Source organism: Erpetoichthys calabaricus, chromosome 9 (genome assembly GCF_900747795.2).
Source record: "Erpetoichthys calabaricus chromosome 9, fErpCal1.3, whole genome shotgun sequence".
Lineage (NCBI taxonomy): Eukaryota > Metazoa > Chordata > Cladistia > Polypteriformes > Polypteridae > Erpetoichthys > Erpetoichthys calabaricus.
Genome location: NC_041402.2, coordinates 132826595 through 132849340, shown reverse-complemented (window position 1 = coordinate 132849340; position 22746 = coordinate 132826595). Strand labels below are relative to the sequence as shown.

Below are 22746 nucleotides of genomic sequence, written 5' to 3'. Positions count from 1 at the left end.
TTAGCAAATATGGTTTCTAAGACAAGTGTGATTTTAAATTGTGAGTTTTAAGCTACCGTAATATTAAACATTGAAAAATCCTGTTCAGAAATGACTTAGTAGTTTTGCTTTTTTTAAGAAATAAAATCAGAACCAGCAGTTTGAAAACTATCTTTTAATGTTAAAATATAAAGTGTACATTCCAAAAAACTCTAGAACTAATTCCACAGTGCTGCACCACAATGTTTCAGTGAAGAGATTCTGCAACTATATTGAACCACAATTTAAAAAAAACGCATTATCTTTAAAACATGCTTTTGAACTAGATGTAATATGGTATATGAAATGCAGTAAGTCTGGATGGCTCTTTTATTTGGAACAAATACCTAAAATAGTTAATGACAAAAAAGGCATTGCAAGAACTTTTTTTTTTCTAAATGAATACAAGCTGACACTCCAAAAGTACGTATCTTCTAAATACAGCATTGCTTGGAATACAATACTCAATATAGAATGAAACAGCTCTTTTTATTTTAGATGTTAATCCAAACAAGTTTAATTAAATTCACAGTAAATGAAATCACATCAAACACTGCTCTGTAAAAAAATCTGCATAAAGCAATGTTAAAATCAGTTTTGAGTTCAAACAGACACTTAAAAACAAATTGCAATAATATTATAATGAAACTGAACCTATAACAATTCAAAAAAGTTGTAAAACTTCAGTTTCAGCAGAAAGGCAACACTGGTAAATCTAATGAATTACACACAAATGACTTTTAATAGATAGGTGCAACTGGTTCTCCAATGTAAGCCTGATAATCACACTTAAAACTTTTAACTGATTCTATAGGAAACTGCTACATCATTATACTAACCAACAGTCAATAATATTTGTAAATAAGAAGTCTTTGTGTTTTTGAATTACTCAAATTACAAACCAGTTGTAATTAAAGGTAAAATAGATTCTTTTTAACTCTACATTCACTTTGGTCCTGTACCTCTGAGCTCCATGTTAAAAAAACTGCTAAAAAAATTAAAGAACTTTAATATGTTATGCTTTAAGTATTAAACTTTTGTCAACAGAGTAAATCCAACCAAGAATAAAACAACAGAGCACACATTTTGTATAAAGCCTCCAGCATGTGCTTTTCATGTCCAGTATAAACAATACACTTTATTATTTATCTGCATAACCTGTCCAAATAAAATGGAAATTTCACCTTCCGCGAACCTGACGCCTTTTGGCCTTAAACTTTTTTTCTGAACTCTTAGGTTTCACAGTGCATACACAGGCGGAGGTTCCAGCAATACATTTAGGAAGGTCAGTTCCTCTAGTCCACTTTTTCTTCTCCAGATCATAAATTTGCACTACTTTAGAAAACACAGTGTTCTCCCAGCTGTACCCACCTAAGATGTAAATTTTATCAGCAAGCACGGCAACTCCTGACTCACTGTTGGCCTGAAATAATGGTGCCACTCGTGTCCATTGGTTGCATTGTGGGCTAAAACACTCTACATCCAAAATGTCAAATCTCTCCATGGTGTCCACACGATCATCACTGCCCCCAATGGCATAAATATGTTCGTTCAAAGTGCACATACTATGCCAGCCCCTCGCTGTGATCATAGGCCTTTTCTCCTCCCAGACATCAGTGCGAGGGTCATAACAAAGCATATTTTTCCTGTATGGTCCAATCTGATAGTCATGACCCCCAGAGATGTAAACAAAATCTTTGAAGGTTGTACCTGCATGACCATATGTGAACCTAGAATTGAAAATAAATAAATAAGTAAATAAATAAATAAAAGAAAATCTCAGGCAGACTAACTTATGGAAAATAAAGCTGCTCTTTTCAGCAAATGCTCTGCCCACATGAACACAAACATGCAATTTTGTTATTTTGTCTGTCTGATATCTGTAGACATTAAAGGTGGCAGCTTGTATGAATTACCTTTCTAGTTTATAGCAGAAAAAATATTCCACAATTTTCCAGATGTTTACAGGACAGAGAATTCAGTTAAACTTAAAACAAAAAAATTCCTAGTCCACGGGTGGGCAAAGTCAGTCCTGGAGAGCCGCAGTGGTTGCAGGTTTTTGTTCCAACCCAGATGCTTAATTAAAAACCAATCATTGTCAATTTAATTTCATGGCTTGCTAGTACTTTAACTCTGTCATGTCAAGTCATTTTCATATCCTAGGTTTTTTTTCCTTTCTAAGTATATCATCCAAATGATTTGAAGTCTAAAACAGATGAGTTATTCTCAGTGTTTCACTTTTTTCTCTTCACTTTCCTTCCAAGTATTTCATTAAACCCAATAGTACATGATAAATACACACAGGTGTAAATGGAAACAAACTAAATGGAGAAATGCTGGTTCCTTTTGTCATTTGCATCTTATTGCTAATAAGGAGCAATTAAAAACCAAGACTACAGCTGCTTAAGACTAAAATAAGCAATAAGGGTTCAAAATCTTAACGAGCGAGACAACTAAAGTGAAGCAGAAGTGTTACTTGAGCAATAAGTGCTTCTTATTAAGCAATTGGGTTGGAACAAAAACCTGCAGCCACTGCGGCCCTCCAGAAGTGAATCTGCCCACCCCAGTCCCTCCACTAGAACAGCCCAGAGTATAACTCCTAACTTCTCCACTAGATGGCAACAATGCACAATTTGTTATGCAATTATTTTTTTCATTTTATCATTGTTACCTTGAACACTGTGTAATGAACAATTCATTTTTTTTTTTTACTAATGTAGCACTGTGGAATGAAGAATATTTGAGCAAGTTACTTTTAAAATAAAAAAGAAAACATAACCGATTTTCTGCTTCTACTTTTCTACTACAAGGTTACAGGGAACCAAAGAGTTGACAGGCAGCATGTCATTGTGGATGAGAAAGATGTTCACTGCTATACACTTAAGTGCACACACACAAACACACTCAGCTATATCAGGCCAATGCAAAGTAATGGATTATCCTAACTTGTATATTTTTTGCATGTGGAAGGAAACCTCTGCACCTTGAAATAACCCACACACATACGCTGACAAATGGTAAACTCCACGGTAATTGAACATTACTGTAGGTCCCTGCAGCTAAAAGGTTGTACCACTACCTACTATGCCACTATTTCTCTAAGAAATCAACACTTTATTAAATGGTAGTTTCTCATTTTACCCAAGGACCAGATTCCAGCACTATTTAATTAGGATCAGTTAATTGCAAAAAGCTTTACACCAAAACTTATTGGAAGTAAAATTTTATTTAAAAAATGACAATAGAGCCTTGTAATAGACTGGCATCACTTCCAGGTCTGTCTCGTGCCTGGAACACAGTGTTTCCAAGAAAAGCTCCATTCTACAGTGATCCTGAACTGGATATAGTGGGGTTGAGGAAGTATGCTGGTAAAATTAGAATGGATAGATGATCACAAATTCATGTCTGTCTAAGTACTGATGAAATGTTTTTGTAGTATAAAATATGTATTTATAACTACTTAATATCTGTCAGTCTGTTTATCATTGTACCTTGGGAGTCCGGCCACATATGACCAGCTATCCACATGTGGGCTGTATACCTCCACAGAGGAGAGGGCACCATTGTCATTCCGGCCCCCAACTGCAATAAGAATATTTGAAATAGTGCCCAGGTAGAAGTCCACTCTTCGCTGGTTCATTGGCGCACCCTGGTGAGAAGAACAAGTATTTATCAAGAGAAACAGGCAACTATTAATACTACTAATGATGTACAGTTAATATTTAGAATCCAACAAACAAAGTATAATTTCTTTCCAACAGAAATCACAAATGTTCTGTAGCAGAACTAAAATGAGACACAAATACAATAAACCTTTCTGAACAAGTTAATTTTGATTTAAAATTTTGATCTGAAATTAAATTACCTTTATCCACTGGTTGCACCTTGGGTCATAGCGATAAAGAAGATTAGATGCTGCATCTCCTCCATTGTCACGGGATGAGCTTCCTCCAGCAACAAATATAAATCCCCCCATAACAGTAACACAGTGATGACTCCGCCGTGCAGGAAGCTGGGTTTCAGAAGTCCAACAGCCTTCAGTAGGATCCAAGAAGCAGACATCATCACTGAGCTCCTCTCCACGATCTGACACTTCTCCACAAACAAACAACAGCCTTTCAGGATCACCTCGAAGGGCTGAGCGGTGGTTCTGCAACAAAGGTTGCTGCATGAGTTGGTTATGGTAGTGCAAGGCCTCCTCAATCAAAGACTCACAATTTGCTTCTCTTGGGAGAAGTGAGCAGACAGCTGGCTTTACCCTGTCCAGTAGATCTGCCTTTGGAATAAGGGGAAAATGAATATTTGATAACACTTGTCGCGCATTCGATTCTCTTTCTGGGCTCTGGGTCAACCATTGTAGAGCAGCTTGAAGAAGATTATGTTCACAGTCATGCTGCACCTTGTCACTAGCCAAGTAAAAGCAAAGTTTCTGCACCCGAATATTCTGTAAGAAGTCTGGGGTGAAGGAGAGAGTTCCAAAATTGTGGAGGATGAAGGAATCAATGAAAGAATCCAGGCGGTCCAGGCTATAGATAAAGGCCAGCTCTTGCAGATACAAATAGTTCTCCTCACTTACTTCATTTTCCAAATACTCACAGCAAAAGTCTACTACTTGCCAAATCTGCAAAAGGTGGGCAGTCTCCAACACATAGTCAATATTGCCTCCATCTAGAGGGAGCTCACTGCTGTACAAAAAGTCAATGACTGCCTTCAGGCCAATATAGGAAGCCCCCACTAGTTCCACTTCTAGTTGCCGAGCTTCCCGCATACCAATGGTAAACATGGATTTGAAGTAGTCACTATAAACGGCTAGCAGATTGCGGTGGGCTGGAACATGTTGCTCATCTGCCACCAAGATAATGTCGCAGAACAGTCCTTTCTGTCTTTGTTCATTAAGCCCCTGCAGCACTGCACTTGGATGCTCTGCCAGTCGATAAACCTAATTAAATTTAACCATGAGTTTATTATTATAAGATGACCATAGATATTAAGCACTAATCCAAAAAAAAGTAAAATGCCAAAATAAAAACTTTAAAAATTATTGTCATTAATGGCAACAACAATCCTCTATGATACATGCTGCATTATACAAAAAAAAAACTATAGTTTGCTATCATGACATCTTATTTGCCAGTATTTGTGAAACACATTGCAAATTAGTGTAATAGGCACCAAACATTATAAGAGATTAAGTTATTTATTTATTTATTTTAGCTAAACCTTTTAAATAAAATCAACCAACCTTCGATGATTCACTGATTCTGTGAGGACGAGAAACACGTGATGGCCTAGTTCCATCCATTGATAACTGTAACAAAATACCTGACATGATATGGGGAGAAAAAAAATGAATGCATCAGGATTCAGCAACAGTTATGCTCGTCAAATCTATAAGCAGAGATTAACATGTGCAATTTGTGGGAAGATTATACTCCTCAGTGGCATATTACATCAACATTAACAATTTAAACAAAGTGTTGAACACTACTCCATATACAACACAAAGAAATAGAAGATTACTATAGAACAACACATGAAAAACAATGCATTTCTAATAATTACAAGCACTTCTGAATGCATCTGTAATTGTATGTTGCAGCTCCACACGATCATGTGTACTTTACAGCTCTTCATGAAGAAGGAAGCAAAATTCATTCTAACCAAGTTCTCTGCCAGCAACTCAATTCTATCCATGCGAAAATAGTGCAAGCATACTATTTCTGGCTCTAATAGACAGAGGGATGTAGCCAAATACTACATTTTATTTTCCTTGGTAAATTTTTTTGACTAAATAGTTATACTTAAAGTGACCGTACTCTCGATACGTTTTTGGGGGGCTTAGTCAATAACAGGTTCAACTGAGGGGATAGTTTGTCAAACGTTCGATACTTTTGTCATTAAATAAGCACGCTATTTGTACAGTCAGTAGCGTGCCTGTTTCCATTTCCCCTACCATTTATTTTTCATATCTATTGTTTACTTACACGTTATATTTCATTTTCCTCTACAATGCTACGGCGCTCGTTAAGAGACTAACGGAGCATGTCTCAACGGTACAACAATCAAAACTGTAAGAGCGTGAGTTCCATCCTAGCTCAAGATGCGTCTTTGTACAATTATGTTAGTGACAAACCCGCTTTACAGCTAATATCAATTAAAAACATCCGTTACCAGTTCAGGTGCGTTTTTTATTTGACTCATAGCAAGTTATACGGGATGCTTTCCGTGTACTAGTTTCAGGGCATTTGCCCATTCCGATGCCGCAGCCATGATCTCATCCAGGAAGTATTTCCTTGATTGACGTAGGAATGCTCCAATCATTTTGATTTGCCGGATATTGGGCGGAGGAAACGCGCCCTCCTGCATTTACTTCACTCTTACGTTAGGAGTCAGTGATGCTCTACTGATGATATTTAGTAACGATAGTCTGGACAGAGATAGCAGGTATGATGCAGTCTTAACGGGAAAGACATTTAATTCTTATTTTATTTTTTGTCTCATGAAAATTGCATACTGTTGAAATTTACATATGTTTCGCGTACTGTTTAAATGTTAAAAGACGGCGACGACGGTCTGCTCTTTATAAAAGCGTTAAAGTACTGTGGGTAAAACTGATGATGACTAAGCGGTGGCGTCTGGACTCAATAATACGTATGCAAATGTTGACCATACCAAAAATGTGGACTCACACTTTTAAGATTACGGTTAGCAATTTTTTTATTGTATGCATAGCTTATAGTTGCAAGGAAAGACCAGTATATATTTATTTAGGACCAGTGCATATAGGGATTAAAGATTCAGTTTTAATTCCGAGGATTTTTCGAGCTCATCCTGTTTATCTTGAAACAAACTGTCGTTTGATAAAGTTTTGTTTCTTTATTTTTGCCAACGATCGTATATCACATTAATATACAGTACGTTATGACGCTATAATAAGCTTGTTCTAATGACGATGCATTTAACAGTATCCTGCTATGGCTCGCCATAAAAATATTAAAAGCAATCTAAAAAATATTTTTAGCACCTTATAATACATAAAAAATTCCTGGAATGTACGATGCACTACTCAATTAACATTTTTAAAAATGTATTATATAGTTAAGACCTCATTTATGATGACCTTTTTTACAATACAACACAGAGTAAACCACATTCATAACATTTAAGAATAGGTTTGATAAGTTCGCTCCATCCATCCATTAATTTTTTTTATTCCGGAAACCTAGTTGAGGGAATAGGTGACTAACCTTGGCATAATTTGAGGTAAGGCACTACCCAGCACAGTAGAGTCCTGGCTTCAGATCCTTGGCATTGTTACTAAATATGTGGAGAGCACACCTTCCATTTTTGCATAAAATAAGTCTGGCCCCATGTAAGTGAGTGTGACAACATGCATGAGTGTAGCTTCTGTTGGTCTGGTATCCCATCCAATGTTGATTGTTCTCATGTGCCCAGGTTGTATAAGACCAGGCACCCCACAACTTTAAACTGAATAAGCAGGTCAAAATGCAAATGTTAGTGAAAGTTAATTCAGACATTGTAGTCTCTTCTTGGACTCTTGTTAGTAATCAAGCTATTTGTTTATTCAGAATGGAATTCCTGACATAGTTTAAATTACATGTTTTATTAAACATCTTGTCTCAGCTTTTACTGCTCCCATCAAGTTATCTTATTCTACAAAATACATTAAGACACATATTCTTTTTGTTTTTATTGTACTAGGGTGTTGTACTGTGTTAGCCATTATGAATGTAGTGAAAAGTCAAGCAAAATGACACCTTTTATTGGCTAACTAAAAAGATTACAATATGCAAGCTTTCGAGACAACTCAGGCCCCTTCTTGCATATTCTTGCCCCTACAATGCATATTGTAATCTTTTTAGTTAGCCAATAAAAGGTGTCATTTTGCCTGACTTTTCACAACATTTGTTTTTATTGTAATTCATGCATTATTTAAGATTGTGTATCTATTTTTATGTACCAATTGGCATTGTGCAGATAGAGATGCATATTACATTTTCTGAAGTTCATTATCATGCTGCTATTTGGAATGAAATACTAGACAAAATTCAGGTTGACTGATTCTCAGCCATTTTGAAAACAGACAATTGTTTTTCTTCAATTCTTTTTTAAAAAGTATGCGGTACTGCAGAGCTAACAGACTAAACATAGAATGAGGAATAGAATTAATCAACGATATGAATCTATGATAGCTACATAAAATAATTTATAGTGTTCATATGCTTTTTTAATTTCGCAGTTTGTAATACACAGAATTACTAATTTAATTCATTAATTTTCCATACACGCCTTATTCTGGTACAGATTTTTGGGGCTTCATAATATTATGTAGTGGAAATTATGTTCACATTGAGATCTGTCATATAATATACATTTAGACAGAGTGAATGATAAAAGTAGGAGTCAGCGCAACTAAGATGTCAGGACCAAGTTTTCAAACTTTTAGTAAGAAACTGTAAGCAGTGGTTCCTAAGCTTATTTTTATGGGAATTGTGTGATTGATTTTTTTCATTCTGAAAGAGTTTTAATGAAAGGTCAACTTGTGTCTTTAAGTTAACTCATTTATTAAGCATATAACTTATTACAGTTCAAAATCTGTAGAGTCAGAAATAATGAACCATTTGTGTCAGTATAAGACATTTAGCAACAATCTTGCCTTGTGCCCCATTACTTTTAGATAAAGCATGACGTTTTCTTCAGTTTTTGTCTTTTACTTTGTTCTAAATGAAAGCAATCGAGTGATGAAAGCTATAAATATGCAAGCCTGCAGAGGAGCATAAGACTTTCATCAAAAAAAAATTCTTAATTTGGGAGAATACATTTGTACTGACATATGAAATGGGTAATTCTTATGAATGTCTGAGTCTACATGCTTAAATAGAGTCCTTAAAATAAAAAAAACAAAGAGAGTCAATTAAAATGAGAACTCCTTTACTAGTTTAGAATTCCATACAACCACCCATTTATAGTGTACATCTCTGTCCATCTATTCAACCATCCATTTATTTCCAGATATTATTTTGAAATTTCAAAGTTACAGGTATTTGGACTTTTTTCTAACAGGGGCTTTAGACAGGGTCCTGATCAAGGTGGGTTAAACAATGCATCTCAGGGAACACTCACACACACCCACATTCACCTACACTAGACCATTAAAGAGTAACCAGTCCGCCTAACCTGGATGTCTTTGGTATGTGAAAGAAAAATCGGAGTGCATGGAGGAAACACATGCAGGTGGTAACCAAGTTCGGATTCAAACTAGGATCTTTGATTTATGAAGCAACATTAAACACTAAGTTGCAATGCCAAGGTCTTTAAGAAATCATTTGTAAAAAATCAGATGTACACAGAGGAGCCCCACTATACAGAGTTTGAGAATACCACATACACATAATTAATGTGTCATAAAGGTTATAAAAATAAATACAAAAAACTTGTAAGAAGCGTCAGGTAATATATGATAACTCTGTGAAATTTAGCATTGGATGGGCAAAAAATGATTGAGAAACAAAAAAAAAATATTTGTGTCACGCCAATGTGCATTCCTCTATGATTGGTCCTCAAATGGTGTCATGCTGGATTTAAAACAAGTTTTTAAGACCTGGAACCGGAAGGGGCAGGGCTAGAGGTAGAATCAGGGGTGAGTTCACAGATCTTCTTAACAGGTCTTCTTCTGGATCATGTGGATCATGGTCTTTCTGTCTAAAGATGAAAACAACAATGTCACTGTGGCACATTTAAATACTTATCTGTGCACCCCTTAGACCATTCCCCCCCCCCCCCCCCCCCACCAAAAAAAAACCATTAAACCTATGTGAGTAAAAGGTTTAATAAAAATATTAAAATAAGCATATGTTTATATGTTGTTTGGCCTAGTAGTTAGGAGGCTGGGATTTAAATTGAAACACTGCCAATTCTGTCCAAACAAATGTGACCAGTCACATTTCCATGCAGTTCTCCAGTTGTACAAATATATGATGGAATAGCCTTCCTTTGAAACCCCTTTTTGAAGGCACTCACACCCTAAATGTGCCTGCGCATGACAGTCATCAGTCAATGCTCCAAAGAGTCTTGTTTATCCCCTGTCAGTTTGATTTTTCTACAAAATATATCAAGATTTTTTTTTTTCCTTTTTTAACTGTTTTCTAAAATCTGCTAGTGGCAGATAGTGTTGTAAACAGTTTGAAATTTTTCAGATAAGGAAGACATTGCAATACACCCTAAACATGCTGCATGTTAATTAGCTCATCCAAGTAACAATTTCAGTTAACATATAAATCAATCTCATAACATATAAATCCATGTGTTTTTATTTTTTATTATTTTTCTTATTTATTAAGATCTTGTGGCTATTTTTTTTTTCTTAAGTGCAAACTGAAATTGTTTGCAGCATACACTACTTTAATCCCAACGCACTACGGGCTGCCTCTCATTTTCTAACTCTCAGGTGCTCTGATCTACAGTATTGCTTTTTCAGAACACCCAGTAACAGGGCCTTCTGCTTCTTGTTTCTGCCCTTCCTCCTTTATTGGCATAATATAGTGTGCATTGTCAGTGCCAGTACATACTTACTGCTCTCTCCTTTTGTGTATTGCTAGTCCTTTTGTGTATTGCTAGTTATATGTCCAGCTGCCCTGTGTCATAATCTGCATTTTCACCCAACATAAAATGTTAACAATTTAAATTTAAACTAATCCTGTAAGTTGCTTTGAGTTAAGGTGTCTAGCAAATAAGCAGTAAATATAATAATATATCCATCCATCAATGTTCTGAATGGGGCATAGGAAACTTAAGCCTGTCGAAACAGCATCATATATAGAAGGGGAACAAACCATAGATGGTGTACTAGTATAATATACATTTATTCTGTACTTCACATGAAAACATTGTAAAGTTTAATTAAGTTAAATTAGTAATTTCAAATTAGGTAAACAGTGCTGCTCACCCTTAGCACTTGAGGAGAGACAGTGTACAATTTCATGACAGGCAGTCCATTAAACAGAAATAGCCTGAACCTCATTTCAACCCAGGATTGTGTAATAATAAATGTGCTGCACGTCTGTATTCAGTAATTAGCACTGTCCAGCTTTAAAGAGCGGTACCAATAACAACAGACAGATAGAATAAAAGTTCTGCAGTGAAGTTATCTTAGAGATACAGTCAATCATCATGTGGACTTTTGTTTGTTTTTTTTAACTTGCAACAGAGCATTGACTTAATACACGAAAGAGTTGGTTTGTATGTCAATTTTCATTGCAGTGGACTGAGGTCCAATTTAGAATTGGTCCCTGACTTAACCCCAGTGCATAGTATTCTTTTTCCCATATTATTCTAATATGAAAAGCAAATTTAATAAATGGATTGGTAAATAGATATGCATATGTCTAGACTCAAACAGTGTACTGTACTACACATATAATAATTTCGTTAAATACTTTTTTAGGGCAGTGCAGTAGATTAGAGGTTAGTGTTACTACTTCATTTATTATGTATTCTAGGTTTTAAGTCTGTGCCTAGTTGTTGTCTGTGAGAAGTCTGCATGAATTTCTGGTTTCTAGGTGGATTTTGTTTTGCGTACTGTGGCTTTCCACTTATATCTCCAAAATTTGGCAGTTCAAAGTAATCCTCTGAAATGGTCCTACACGGTTTGTTTCTGCCTTGTGCTAGCACTACTGGGATAGAATCTACACTCTGAACTGCATTAAGTGGTTGGATAGTGTTATTTTTATATGCCACAGCCGCACATCAATTTAGTGTACAATCTCTGAGCATTCACATTTCCATCCATCCATCCATTATCCAACCCGCTGAATCCGAACACAGGGTCACGGGGGTCTGCTGGAGCCAATCCCAGCCAACACAGGGCACAAAGCAGGAACCAATCCCGGGCAGGGTGCCAACCCACCGCAGTATTCACATTTACAATGTGAATCATCCGTTTTCTAACCACTTATTTAAATATAAGATTCTAGGGGGACTGGAAGCATACCTCAGTAATACATGGTGCTAAGCAAGAAACAGCCCTGAACATTGAGCCAGTCTATCACATGTTATGTACAAAAAATAAATTGAATTGAATTGAATACACTTACGCTGACATTCACTCATTCTGTACCAGTTTAGATTCACAATTTAACCATACATACACAGCTTTGTTTAAACATGGAACTACTAAACAATACTTCCACAGAAAAATAATATATATATTATTTCAGAAAGTATTCAGACCCTTTCACTTTTTGACGTTTTGCCTTATGCTAAAATCATTTAAATTTATTTTTCCCTCATCAAGCAGCAAATAGTACCCCAGAGTGACGAAGTGAAAACAAAATATTAAATATTTTGCAGATTACTAAAAATAAAAAACTGGAATATCACACAAGTATTCAGATCCTTTGCCTTGATGCTTGAAATTTGACTCAAGTACTTTCCTTTCTATTGATCATTATTGAAATGTTTCTATACCTTGTTTGGAGCCCACTTTTGGAATTTTCACTTCACTGAAAATGATTACGGTAGTAAAGGCCCGCACCTGGCTATATAAGGTCCCAAAGCTGACAGTGTGCATCAGAGCAAAAACCAAGCCATGAAGTTCAAGGAATTGCCTGCAGAGCTTAGAGGCAGGATTGTGTCGAGGCTTAGTTCTGAGGAAGACTAAAAAAAATTTTCTGCATCCTTGAAGGTTCCCCCTTGCAGTAAGGAGACCATGGTTCATGTACTGGGTCCTCCCTGCGTGGAGTTTGCAAGTTCTATCTGTGTTTGCATGGGTTTCCTCCAGGTGATCCACTTTCCTCTCACAGTCCAAAGACATGCAGTTTAGGTGAATTGGCAATGCTAAACTGGCCCTAGTTTGTGGTTGGTGTGTGTGTTTGCACTGCGATGGACTGGCGCTCTGTCCAGGGTTTGTTCCTGTCTTGCACCCTGTGCTGATTGGGATAGGCTCCAGCAGACCCATGTGACACTGTTCAGGACTAAGCGGGTTAGGAAATGACTGACTGAAGGTCCTCAAGAGCACAACATAGTAGACATTTGGAACACCACAACTCTTCCTAGAGTTGGCACCCCTGCCAAACTAAGTAATCGTTCGTGAAGGGCCTTGGTAATAGAAGTGATTGAGAACCTAATGGTCACTCTGGATGAGCTCCAGAGACTCTGTAGAGATGGGAGAGATTTACAGAAGGAAAACCAATACTGCAACATACCATTGATCTGGGATGTACAGTAGAGTGTCCAGATGGGAAGCCTCCACTCAGTAAAAGAAGCACAAAAGCCTGCCTGGAGTTTGCAAAAAGGCACATAAAGAGTTTTCAAACAGAATTTTCTGGTCTGATGAAACCAAGATTGAACTGTCTGTCCTCAGTTTTAAGTATCATGTCTGCATTAAATCAGTTACTGCTCATTACCTGTGCAATACCATTCCAACAGTGAAGCATTGTGGTGGCTGCATCATGCTTTGGGGCTTTATTTCAGTGGCAGGGAATGGGAGACAGAAAGCTAAACAGAACAAAAGTACAGATATATTTTTAGTGAAAACCTGCTTCACTGCACTCTGAACCGAAGGTTCACCTTCCAACAAACCAGTCACCCTATATACAAAGCAAAAACAACACTGCAATGGCTAAAGGACAACTTTGTGACTGTTGATTGGACTAGCCAGAGCCTGGATTTGAACCGAATTGAACATCTCTGGAGAGACCTGAAAATAGCTGCCCACGAACAGTCACCATACAATCTGACAGAGCTTGAGAGGATCTTCAGAGAAGAATGGCAGGAAATCCACAGATGTAGATCCAGGTGTGAGAAGCTTGTTATATAAGACACAAGACTCTATCTAGGCTGAAATTGCCTTCAATATGCTTCGCCTAAGTACAGAGAAACGAGTTTGAATTGTGTCAATGTGATATTTCGGTTTTTTTACTTGTAATAAATTTGTAAGAATTTCTAAAATCCTTTTTTTCGATTTGTCATTCTGATGTATTTAGTGTTGATTGGTGAGGGAAAAAATTAAACTGCAACAAATCAAAATGTAAAAAGGTGAAGAGCTCTGAATACTTTCCGTATGCATATATATATTCAGTTTATAAATCTGATTTGTATGTCAATTTTGTCATCTAATGAATTTTACAACGAGTTTGCAACTGTTATACAGTATATTAATAACGATCACAGACAGCAGGGGGCAGCCATTTCAAATGAAAGTATTACAGTGAAAGTTGGCGGATTTAATTTGCTTCTATGCCCAATTTGGCCATTAGGAGGTGAGTGAGTTTAGCCTTGGGGGCCTTTTTTCACAACCTGGTTGAGTAAAGCCACCAACGCCCAAAGCGGTGAAAAAAAAAAGAAAGGAGAAAAGCCTCTAGAGACGTCTGAAGATCCTCAGTTATCATTCACTATTTGGAAGGGCACGTCCTCTGTGGCACAGCTTTCTCCTCCAACTGCTGGCTCACTTGCTTTCATAATTTACATCATCTTTTTTTCCCTATTCCTAATTTCATTAGCAGCCTTGCGTGCTTTATTTTCGTTCTATTTTTTTTTTCCTTTAATAGCGCTTGTACAATGGCAACAAAAATCGATAAAGAGGCTTGCAGAGAAGTTTACAACCTGGTCCGAGACGACACGACTGATACTAACTGGTGAGTAGCTGCTGCGGGAAGGCCAGCCGGCTTGCTTTACTCTTGGTGTTGGTAGATTCATTCAATCGCGAAGTTGTTTGAAGCGCTGCAGAATGACAGCCTAATTCAAACATGTTTTTCATCAAAGAAAGACGTATTTCTACATATATATTTATATATATTTGTATATGTTATATGTCGATTAATTAATGGCTAGATCGACATTTATTTTTACGTTAAAAATCCGTGAAATGTCAAAGGATTTGTTGGGCAATGTATTGTTTAACGTGCATTGTTTCGCGCACTCGGCGCTGTTAACACTTGGAAACAAGCAATTCTTAATGAAGAGCATTTATGCTTTTAATTAAATATCTTACTTTTCTCTCTCAGGGCCAGCTTCATATATGAAAACAACACGATAGTACCAGGTGCCTACGGAACAGATTACGAGGAATTTAAAAGCCAATGTAAAGGTAATGACCGATCACCGTATAGCGCAGACCAAGTGGCTTAGTATTGCTTGCCTCTGCTGTTTGCACTTCACTTTCATGCCTACACCGAAGAAGGCAAAACTAGTTAATAAGGTACCACAGTGTTGATCTGTTGGAGTTTCGAGTGGTTTGCAGTCTTTGACCCCAAGGAAGTAAAGATAATAATTAAGCTATCGCTTCTGTTTGCTCAAGAATGGCTCGAGTTTTGCGTTACTCCCGGTTTTCTTGTGTTAATTATTTGTGCGATTTTTTAAAATGTAAATAAAAAGTTATATCCTGAAAGAAAATTTGCATGTATTAGTAAAAGAAGTAGGAATGACAATTTTTGGAAAAATGATTTTTTTATATACTTATTACAATTACAAAGTCATTTATTTGCAAAACCAATACTTGTGCAAGCGAATTACGGGTGGGGCCACAAGCGTATCTAGTTCCTATTGCTGATCTCTTCCTCTTTTAGTGAACAACGGGGAGGGCACCACCCTCAAACATCTATTTTTCTGTAGTCAAGGTTTTCGATTAACTTTTCGGAGTCGTCTTTTAATCTATAAATTCACCGTTAACCAGTGTATTGTATTTTAGTTTCAGACAGAAGTCTAAAGGAGATTAAACTACCTTTTTAAAGGTTATACTCCAACAAATAAACATTTCAATGGTTAACACAAATTCTCAGAATTACTAGAACAGAGTATAATAGTTAATTTGATTTATTTTACATTATCTTAATTTAAATGTCCATTCACATTTACATTAATGTAGTGGTTAGGTAGGATAGATTAAGGGTCTTGCTAATGTGCTCAGGAAGGAGGCAGGATCTTTTTCAGTCTTCTGCAGTCCTTTTAAAAGAACAGTCTTGATGAAGCAATAGCACCCTTTTTAAAAATTAGAATCTTGACAGTATGAGAACATTAATATGAGCAATTCAGCAGTTAATTTAGTTTCCATGTTTGTACTAGTACCATACTCTGTCATGATTCTTACATTTGTCAGTTTAATTTTGCCTTTAGGATTGTTAGAGGCAAAGCATACTCTGCTTGCTGGAAAGAATTGCAGGTGCTATGCAGGTCATGTTGTAACTGGAAACCTTAAAAATTATATATAATATATATATATATAATACATTCTTTTCAAATGTTTCCTTTTAAAAATATGGGTGTGGTCAGAAGGATCTGGGCTGAAGATTCAGTACTGCTGCAAATCTGGTAGCATTGCATACCTATATTAGGGCTGCTGCACCATGTAGAAGATGACATTTAAAACACAGCAAAGCACTACATGAAACCAAAAATACATTAGAACAGTTTTAACCTGATGACAGTCAATTGGTTGAAGGGTCTGACACTTCCACTTGTAAGACTTATCTCTCTACTCCTTCTAGGTTTCAAAAGCTTTAAAAGCCAAATTTTTTTGAAAGTTTTAAATTATGAAAGTTAAATGACTGTTCTTTTTTGTTTAATATAGTCTCATGTAGTAGTATTTATTATACACTTGAATTCAAGTAAAATATCCAAACGTTTTAAGAGTTAAACATAAAATCTTGCTTAAGGATGGTTCTTTGATTCCCAGGCATTGCATAAATCAGTATGTTAAGCATTACAGTAATGTATGATTTGTTTGATTTCTCTTTAGAGTTCTTCTGCCTAGAATATTCTGTGCATAGACTTCTTTTCACCTCATGTGCCATAGTTCACCATAGCCATGAATTTAATTATTTTTCAAAATTGTAATCTAAATTGAGCTGTCACGAGCAAAGTAATAATCTACCAGGGTGTTCATATAAACTGGATGTTTCCTTTTTTTGGATTTTACTTTGAAAGCATCCACAGGTTATGCATGTTTATTGTAATCAGGCTACTTGGAAAAAAAATGCATCTAATCAGAATATGATTACAAAATCCATTCTATTGTTGGCTAAATTAATTTGCTTCAGCAGACTAAGACTAAACAGGGGGTATGGATCTTTCTTATACATGGTAAATTTATTGGTAAAGTCTGTCATGACTATAACAATAATAGCAAACTAAAAAAATCTGAATCTAAGGTTGCCCTGTAAGTAATTCAATAGGGCCGACTGGTAGAGTTTATTCAATTGAGGCATAGACTCTTAAATATAGTTTTATGATGTCTCAGGGGTCATTATATCAACTGAGAAGTGATGCCAATGAAAGGACCATGGAGAGCATTCTGTGACTGTGCAGCAGTGACATTGACTTAAAAAGCCTTCCTTATACGGTCATTCTTCATGAGTCAGCTATTATAATAATTGAGGAGTAATGAGTAAAAGTAAGATATGTAAAAGACAAAAAGGTAGATGTGTTTATGTGCTAGTACAACACAGAAGATCTTTTTCTATAGATAACTTTTTTTTTCACTTCATAATGGCCTATGCATTCTCTTTATTAGTAATGTAGTGTCCTCTTATTTGAGAGAGTTACCCATTATAGCTTTGAGACCTGCCTTAGAGACACAGTCAAAGGTGAAGGATTGGTTCTTCCATTTAACCATCTGTCTTTGCATGCTTTATAAATTGCCCCTCCCCGAATTGCTAAAACTACTGAATTTTACCAGACACAAACACATATCAGTTCTTTGCTAAATTTAGATCCCAGAGTTCATTGGTAATTATGGTGGGCTGAGAAGATCCTAGTTACTGAAAATAAAAGCCTTGCAGTCTTTACAGTACTAAAATCACCAATATTGGTTTTAACAGACACAAAAGGAACATTCAGGAGAATGAGCTGAAGCAAAGCAGAATGTTTAAAGTTCACCTGTAATAATACAATTTTTTTTTTCTTCAAAGAAATTAGCTTTTTTAGTCAGATTAAATGGTTGTTAACTTGTTTAGTGCACAATTTGGGCAGAACAACTGACAGACGAATTCTTAGCCCAATTAAATGTCAAGTGTCTGGTAGGCATCAGACATTGTTTCACTTGTATGTGTGCACATTAAGTGGGTATACTGTAAGATCCATTTATCTATCCATTTTCACAGTCATTATACAATGTTGAAACTCACAGAAATGCCAGAGCTTTCATTTTAGTAATGAACATGATTTCCTCCTGATATATTGCCTATCTGTAGTTTGACATTCTCACATGGAGGTATATTTGTGCTGCAAAATACACTGATTGAATGCATTTAAACAATGGAGTCACCTGTAAAGATAATTGCTATTTTAGGCAGAATCTCCAAACTTGACACACACAATAGATATATATATATATATATATACATAATGACCGTACAAATGGGTAAGATATATAGATTTAAAATAGAATATTAACTGTATAGTATAGAGTTGTTGTTGAAAGTATATTTTAATCTATAAGGAAAGCACCCCTTGTAAAAGAATTGATAAATCCTAATGTTTAATATTTATTCATGTATTATTTTCTTAAATATTTTCAGTACATGGTCACAGAGAGTTAGTATTTCAATTTTGACTTTTTTTTTGCGTCTATGGATTGGATTCCCAACTAAGTATGCATTAGGTTGGCCTGTTCAGGGTGTAAGTCTGAATATGGCCGCAAGTGAGGATTTTGTCAAGTATATGGTTAGGCTAGACTCCCTAATGTCACAAACTAGGAAAAGTTTCACTAATAAATAATAATGGATGTTTTGTTTACACTTATGTTGCATGCTGATAGAGATGTATGTTTAAGAAAGGAATATATAAAAGTTATTCCCCACTGAAGTTTCAAACTGAAAATGGTCAATTCATGGAATACTAAGCACTTGACCTAACAGAAACACATGTAATGTGCACCCCAGTTGTTGTAATTCATTTTCATCCACTACTTTGAGTTGTATTATGCAGATTTACCCCAAAAGTGGGTGATTTTATCAGCACCGATTTAAATGTTTCTTTTTCTGAGTAACAATGAACTTGTTAAGATGGTTATAAAATAGGTGGGTGGACATTGTATGTGAGGAGAGGAAAAAATTTCCACAGTCAAAGGTAGTACAATATTCTTGATTGACTACCTCAGTATTTGCCAAGCATTTTGTAACATTAAGTAAAGTGTGTTAATTAATTACCTGTACCATCCATTCATTATCCAATCCATGGTACAGTATATGATTTAACATGTCTGGGGACTGGTCTAATAATAAGCAGAGTGTATCTTGCCAAAAGCTCCAAAAATGGTTATGAATGATTTTTGTCTAATGTGCTTCCTTGTAGTTTCTTAGTGACGTACAAGTTTAGTGGTTTGAACTGACATGAAAAACAATGATTTGAGACTCATGAGTTTGTGGCTGCCCTTCCTTTAGTGCTACAGAGGAAATGTGATTTCTTAAAATTATTTTAAAAGAAAAGAAAGCAAAATTGAGGAAGTAATCATGCAAATATTCCTGCAAGTAAAAGTGACAACAGTGTTACTGCATCTATATGAAAAAGAAATTTCTTTGCTGAAATCACCACACACAAAAATATATGGGATTTGCAGGTTACATATCTGTTAAACTTACATGATTTGTGGTGTTTTTTTGTGTGTGTTTGCATCCTAAGGTCATGCAGTTTTCTTCCTTATAAGGTTTTTTGCTTATAATATGCTGTGTAATTCTGGGCTATGACGTAGTTGTGGGTTCCTCTCTCTGGGTTTGTATGGAGAGAGTAGCAAACAATGCATGCTAGCCTTTAATAATTCTTTGCATTTATATAGCGCTTTTCTCACTACTCAAAGCGTTTAGCAATTGCAGGTTAAGGGCCTTGCTCAAGGGCCCAACAGAGCAGAGTCCCTTTTTTTGGCATTTTGCGGGATTTGAACCAGCAACCTTCCTATTGCCAGTGCAGATCCCTAGCCTCAGAGCCACCTATGACTTTATTGGTTTAATTTATTCCTAAAATGGCAGTGATAATGATGAATTTGTGTTAATTTATAGATGCATGTTGTCGTGATTTATTTTTTCCAAAGTGCTGCAGCCTTTTGTGTAATTACAAGGAAGACGTTAGTAAGTATATAATCAAGGTGTCTAAAATATCCAAAGTATCAATTTCACTTGGTTTCTTTCTTGCAGTAGGTGCTGGTTTCATTAAAAATTCTGGTGTATTCATTAAAAATTCCCAGTGATCATGCATACACCAGAAGTGCATACTTTTTTGACTATGTAGTATTTGAGTACTTGCTATATTTTTTTTTACTACCTTTTGAAATTATTTAAAAAACTAGAGGGCTTTGCCCCCTGCTTGTATCGCTCGCCAACCCCCGTGTTTGGTTTTCCGGATTCACACTTTTAAGATTTTTTTTTTTTCTTTGAATTGTTGCTATTTCATTAGTTTCACTTTTATTTCAGAACTTCTGTAAAAACAATATTTGGAATCTTTGGAGTCCCAATATGTTGAATCTTTTAAATGAGGTCAGTGAGACATGTGTTTAATGACTTTGTACCATAATTCAGGATAGGTTTTTCTGTTTGGAATTTCAGCACAGATAAAGTGATCTACATCATCAGCAGTTAATAATTTTTTTTTTTTTTTTTTTGCAAAGTAACCAATAAATGCATTTGAGGTAAACCCCATTTTTGAAATTCTCTGACTTAAACTTCAAAGCCTTACAATATTTATATACTTCTGAAATATCACGTGTCCATATATTCGATCTCTATTCGCCTTTTCGTTATTTCTCCAAGTAATAATTTCTCATTTTTTTGCGCTAATGCAATGTTTACTTTCTTTTTTTGACACTTTTTTTTTCTGCTTTCATGTTCTGTATCTTGCTCTGCATGTGTTTCGCGCCTACGTTTTTTTTTTTTTTTTTTGAGTCTTTTGAATTCCAGTTCTCATTATCTTTAACCTGCTCTGCATGTGTTTGGCCTCCTTGTTTTTTAACCTCTTTATGGCGTTTTACTTTTTTTTTTCTACTGTTTTTTATTTCTGACCTCACTTTGTCCTGCTTTTTTTCAGTGACACCTGGTCTGTTGTGATTATTTTCCCTTTTTCGAGTAATAATTTCCGTTTGTTTACGCTATTGCGATCTTTGCTTTCTTTTTTTTTTTTTTTTTTTTTTACTTTCTAATTTTCCTACTTTCATATTCTGTACCTTTCTCCACATGTGTATCGTGCCATTTTTTTTTTTTTTTTGAGACTTTCGAATTCCAGTGGTTTCATAATCTCTAACCTGCTGTGCATGTGTATAGTGCCAACGTTTGTGAATGTCTTTATGAAGTTCTACTTTGTCTTTTACTCTGTCTTTTAATTCTGAGCCCGATTGGACATGCTTTGTTTCAATTCCACTTGTTACGGGCTGATAATTACTTTCCTTATTTTCTGAATTTGCACCTAGATTATTTTTTCTTTTTTGCTCTTTTTTCTCTCCAACGCTTTTGAGTCTTTCTCCGCACTGCTTTCTTCTTTGCTTAGTCGTCGACGTTTCATTTATAACGTATTGTCCTTATACACTTTATATGTGCTGAGACCCTGGATCTGTTTGTGCTCAAATCCTTCACATGACTGAATGTTTTGCTGCACGTTGTCTTATTTGATAATGATTGTAAGTAGGGCGTGTCTTGCAAGAATCTCATGTTCTACGTCATCGCGAGACGGTCCTGCGTCAATCTCTTGGCACAATGTCTCATGTTTAAGGTCCCTGCGAGACGCTCTGTGGCCATTTCCTTTCGTCTTGCAGGTCTTTTAAGTGTCTTCCGTGATCTTAATGTGAAGATCATGTCTCGACGCCCTAGTGTTTCTCTCCAAGATTCTTTTTTGTAACAGAGAGAAATCCCCTTACAGCAGTCAGAAAAATGCAAGATTATTGAGGTTTCTTATTCAGTTACAACAAACCATTAATATGATCCGTTAGGAGGCAGAAATAATCCTCAAGCTTTATTTATTTATTTCATATATTACCTTTCCGTTTTAAACATCATTTAAGTATGCTCGGGTGTGGTAAAACACAAGTTCCATTGATTACCAGTCATACAAATAAGTAGATAAGTGATTTTTACTTGGAATAATTAGTGATTAGCATTCCTTGTTATTAGCAGCCTATGTGTCATCACATTTCTTCGCACGTAAATTTAAGAGTTCATTGTAAGTTGTTACATTATGCTGATTACTAGTTATCTAGTAATGCGGGCTCTGCATCGGTCTGTCATGGTGAAAAAGGAGCTGAGCCACAAGGCGAATCTCTCAATTTACCAGTCGATCTATGTTCCTACCCTCACCTATGGTCATGAGCTATGGGTAGTGACCGAAAGAACGAGATTGCAAATACAAGCAGCTGAAATGAGTTTCCTCCGCAGGGTGTCTGGGCTCTCCCTTAAAGATAGGGTGAGAAGCTCAGTCACCCGGGAGGAGCTCAGAGTAGAGCCGCTGCTCCTCCGCATCGAGAGGAGTCAGATGAGGTGGCTCGGGCATCTGATCAGGATGCCTCCTGGACGCCTCCCTGGTGAGGTGTTCCGGGCACGTCTAACCGGGAGAAGGCCCCGGGAAACACCCAGGACATGCTGGAGGGACTATGTCTCTTGGCTGGCCTGGGAACGCCTTGGGATTCTCCCGAAAGAGCTAGAAGAAGTGGCCAGGGAGGGGGAAGTTTGGGCATCTCTGCTCAAGCTGCTGCCCCCGCGACCCGACCTCGGATAAGCGGAAGAGGATGGATGGATA

General features: G+C 36.3%; 2 protein-coding genes across 2 annotated transcripts in view; one reads left to right on the top strand and one right to left on the bottom strand.

Annotated features, from left to right (window-relative positions):
* On the bottom strand, positions 1-6368 carry klhl36 (kelch-like family member 36). Its single transcript, XM_028810169.2, has 5 exons — positions 6190-6368; positions 5261-5340; positions 3884-4957; positions 3510-3667; positions 1-1748 (listed from the first exon to the last, which is right to left on the bottom strand). The coding sequence occupies exons 2-5, from the start codon at positions 5318-5320 to the stop codon at positions 1199-1201; spliced, it is 1842 nt and encodes a 613-aa protein (XP_028666002.1). The 5' UTR covers positions 5321-5340; positions 6190-6368; the 3' UTR covers positions 1-1198.
* Position 6369: 1 nt separating this feature from the next.
* The window catches only part of cotl1 (coactosin-like F-actin binding protein 1), a 37545-nt gene continuing 21168 nt past the window's right edge, over positions 6370-22746 (top strand). Inside the window, exons 1-3 of the mRNA XM_028810165.2 lie at positions 6370-6462; positions 14586-14672; positions 15042-15124. Of these exons, the coding sequence (XP_028665998.2) occupies positions 6425-6462; positions 14586-14672; positions 15042-15124 (208 nt within the window). The 5' untranslated portion in view covers positions 6370-6424. The remainder of the gene's footprint in view (positions 6463-14585; positions 14673-15041; positions 15125-22746) is intronic.

Excerpts from the sequence above, each read along its gene's own strand:
- klhl36 (XM_028810169.2), bottom strand. The coding sequence starts at position 5,320 with ATGGATGGAACTAGGCCATCACGTGTTTCTCGTCCTCACAGAATCAGT. Across the intron at positions 4,958-5,260 it reads GAATCAGTGAATCATCGAAG|GTTTATCGACTGGCAGAGCA; the intron begins GTTGGTTGATTT and ends AAATTTAATTAG. Across the intron at positions 3,668-3,883 it reads GGTGCAACCAGTGGATAAAG|GGTGCGCCAATGAACCAGCG; the intron begins GTAATTTAATTT and ends TCTTCTCACCAG.